The sequence below is a fragment of the Branchiostoma floridae genome, chromosome 16, assembly GCF_000003815.2.
Source record: "Branchiostoma floridae strain S238N-H82 chromosome 16, Bfl_VNyyK, whole genome shotgun sequence".
Classification (NCBI taxonomy): domain Eukaryota; kingdom Metazoa; phylum Chordata; class Leptocardii; order Amphioxiformes; family Branchiostomatidae; genus Branchiostoma; species Branchiostoma floridae.
Genome location: NC_049994.1, coordinates 4,410,056 through 4,413,088, shown reverse-complemented (window position 1 = coordinate 4,413,088; position 3,033 = coordinate 4,410,056). Strand labels below are relative to the sequence as shown.

Sequence of the window (3,033 nt, the reverse complement as noted above, 5' to 3'; positions counted from 1 at the left end):
GCCAGCGTCCGTTTTTCCGTCAATTGACGGAAATTTGCTGCATCTGACTGAAAAATTTTAAAAGCAATCCGTCAACCTTGACGGACAAAAATCCTTGGTGGAAGCTACAGGCGGGTTGGGGACGCCGTCCACGGTCGTAAAAGCCGCACACTGTTTGTTTCGCTATTGTTATGACTGTTGACAATGTGTGTCGGCGCTCTTTTGCATACGATAATCTCATTAAAACCGGTTCTTCAGGGTCTCAATGGCAACATTTACCACTTTGTAGTGTCATGGGAAAATAAGTTTTCGCGGTTTTCACGACGACTGGAATTGGCTGACGGAAAAGAAATTCGACCTGGCTAGAGCCCTGATCTACTAGTAATATGTAGTATTGCTTGTTATTACCATTGCCAAGAAGGTCGATAATGATTTCCTGCGTGTACAATGTATGTCTGTGTATGGACAGAATAAGTCTAGTTATGGACGGATCTTTATGATATGTTGGTAGGTGTCGGCAAAATGAAGAAATACTAATTTTACCCAAGGTGGCTTTCCATGGTACTGCAGTAGATCCTATGGTTTTGATATCTTGTTTTATGAATGTGCTATGGTAGTGATTTTCAGGTGGCTGGTACAAAGGGGTATACTGTAATTCACTTTGTCTTCTCGGCACCAAACTTTCACGGTCTGAGAAAATTTAACTTGTTCTCGGAACTAAATGTTCACTGTCACGGCAAGTGCACATTAAAAAAGTCTGTGAATTATTTGTTATCAGTAATGATAAGTTCACGTTACAGTTGTCACTGTGAAAACCGTGAACATAACAGTACATTGAAAATATCAGTAATAACAGTAGGTTTTGAACCTCCTAGCAGCTTTTTTCATAACTGCAGACTTTTTCCTAAAGACTTTAAAAGACAATAAAGCTAGTTTGTTCTTTTCTCAATAAAGAGTATGAATATGTATGTGTGTATGTATGTAATATTTTTTCTTTCTTACCTAGTTATTGATACATGCATTAATGAAGGCTGGCATGGCAGCCACATAGATAAGACAGACTGGAGCCTAATTTGACGCAGTTGTCTGTTTTAATCTTCTAAACCAGCTAATTTGGAAGATTTCCTTCCAAATGTCATTTTAAGAGTGAAATATGTTCCAATTACGGTGTTCTAATGCAAGCTATTTTCATTTTGGATTCTATGTTTTTCTGCAGATAATGTAGACGGGTGACAGAGTGTGGACTTCTCAAGCATCACCGTGCCAAATTTGATAAAGATGCCAAAAGCTACGCAGAAAACCAGGCATGCCGATCGATCGCCTACGACAGAGAGCGAATCACTCAGCGGAACAAGCAGCTTCAGCGTCAGTCATCCCAAGAACAAGAGCGTGGAGAGTTTGGAGATGAAACAGGAAAGAATCCCGCGCCCGACGAACTTCCACAACTGCCTTCACGAAGGTCGGGAGATGGGCGCCCAGGCCGGGAGTTCCAGCACGCTTCCCACGATCAGCGGCGTACTAAACCTCAACGAACACCCGATCATGCCAGCCAATCACAGCCAAACGCTGAGGCTGACGAACCAATCACCCGTCACCGACTTAAACCAGATCCATTCAAACTACCGAACCGTGACGCTCACGGGGACAATCACGCGTGGAAAGAAACGGGGTCAAATGGTCGACATTCAGCTTGACCTGACGGATAAAGAAATTGCGGAGCTGAGCACGATAAGCGAGGAAAAAGAAGAAGAAGAAAATACCCCGAAAGACGACTGTATTTGGGGTATCAACAAAGGCATCCATATATTCATATGGAGTGTATTGTGCTTTCCTGTCGTGTTTGTGATCGCGTTCTTCGTCGCGTTCTATTACGGGACCATCACGTGGTACAACATATTCCTCCACTACAACGAAGAGAGGACTTTTCTCCATAAGGTTAGCATATGTCCGCTGTTGATTCTGTTCTACCCCATTTTGATCGTGGTCGTGTCTCTCAGTCTCGGAGGATATTCGGCGTGCGTCCAGTTGTCATGGTACTGCGACAGTTGGCGCGAGGACGTCGGCGACTTCGAGAAAGGTTTCTTCGGATGGATGTGTAGCAAGTTGCGATTGGACAGTTGTTCGCCGTACGACGTTGTTGAACTAACGACCCCCGAGGGAGAAACCTTAGCGCAACAAGACCCAGCAAGCCCACCACCACACTCGGAATCTACAGTGTAAATAATTTGTATCAACGTTACAACTTGTGCAACTGTCTACAGAGGCAAAGTACTTCAAGCTAGGAGGGGGGTGATCAATAAGTTTGTTATCTCACAAAAATAAGGTGCAAAACTCACATTTTTAAATTATAATCATTTAGTATCAGGCCTTGAATGAATTTCTACCAAAATCTAAGTCATTGTGATCATTACTTTTCAAGCAATGCTGAGTGTTGCCTGCAACTTTATATGAGAGAAGGAAAAACATGGACCATTGAGCTACGACCTGATGTGTGCGGGTCAACTTGCTCTCCTTGAAGTCAGATACCCACTTCTTTCAAGTCAAAATACCATTTTGAGAATGTCTTGAAGATTTCATAGCACGAGGGGCGCAACCCACACAGCTCCTATCAGTATCACAGTTCTCCCTTGTTTTTTGCCACTTACATACATGCATACCTGATTTTGAAAACGATGTCGACTGGAAAGTAATGACCAGAATAATTTGAAATTTGGGGGATATTGATATAGATTGGAGTTGTGCACCTTTTTTCAGGTTGAGGTCGCGAACTTATTGATCGCCTCTCGTGAATCTCATAATCAGATATTCATTATGTGTACAATACACTACAGTACGAAACTTCTCTTACCAACAGTTTGTATAAGTTTTTTGCTACACCATATTTACTATGTACAGGGGTACTTGTGTCTGAAAACGAATGGACACTTCTTTTACTGTGCAGCTGTTTTGACTTAACCTTAACAGTGCCTCTCATAATAGGTATTAGATAGTCCTTGTGCAATGTGTCAATTAAGCAAGACAGAGAGCGTACATGTAGGACAAAGTATATAGTTG

The 3,033-nt window shown here is 42.4% G+C and overlaps 1 protein-coding gene across 1 annotated transcript in view; it reads left to right on the top strand.

The window, feature by feature from the left end:
* The window catches only part of LOC118403118 (transmembrane protein 169-like), a 26,660-nt gene extending 24,362 nt beyond the window's left edge, over nucleotides 1-2,298 (top strand). The window contains exon 3 of the mRNA XM_035801595.1: nucleotides 1,196-2,298. Within this exon, the coding sequence (XP_035657488.1) occupies nucleotides 1,258-2,199 (942 nt within the window). The 5' untranslated portion in view covers nucleotides 1,196-1,257 and the 3' untranslated portion in view covers nucleotides 2,200-2,298. The remainder of the gene's footprint in view (nucleotides 1-1,195) is intronic.
* The last annotated feature ends 735 nt before the right edge of the window (nucleotides 2,299-3,033 follow it).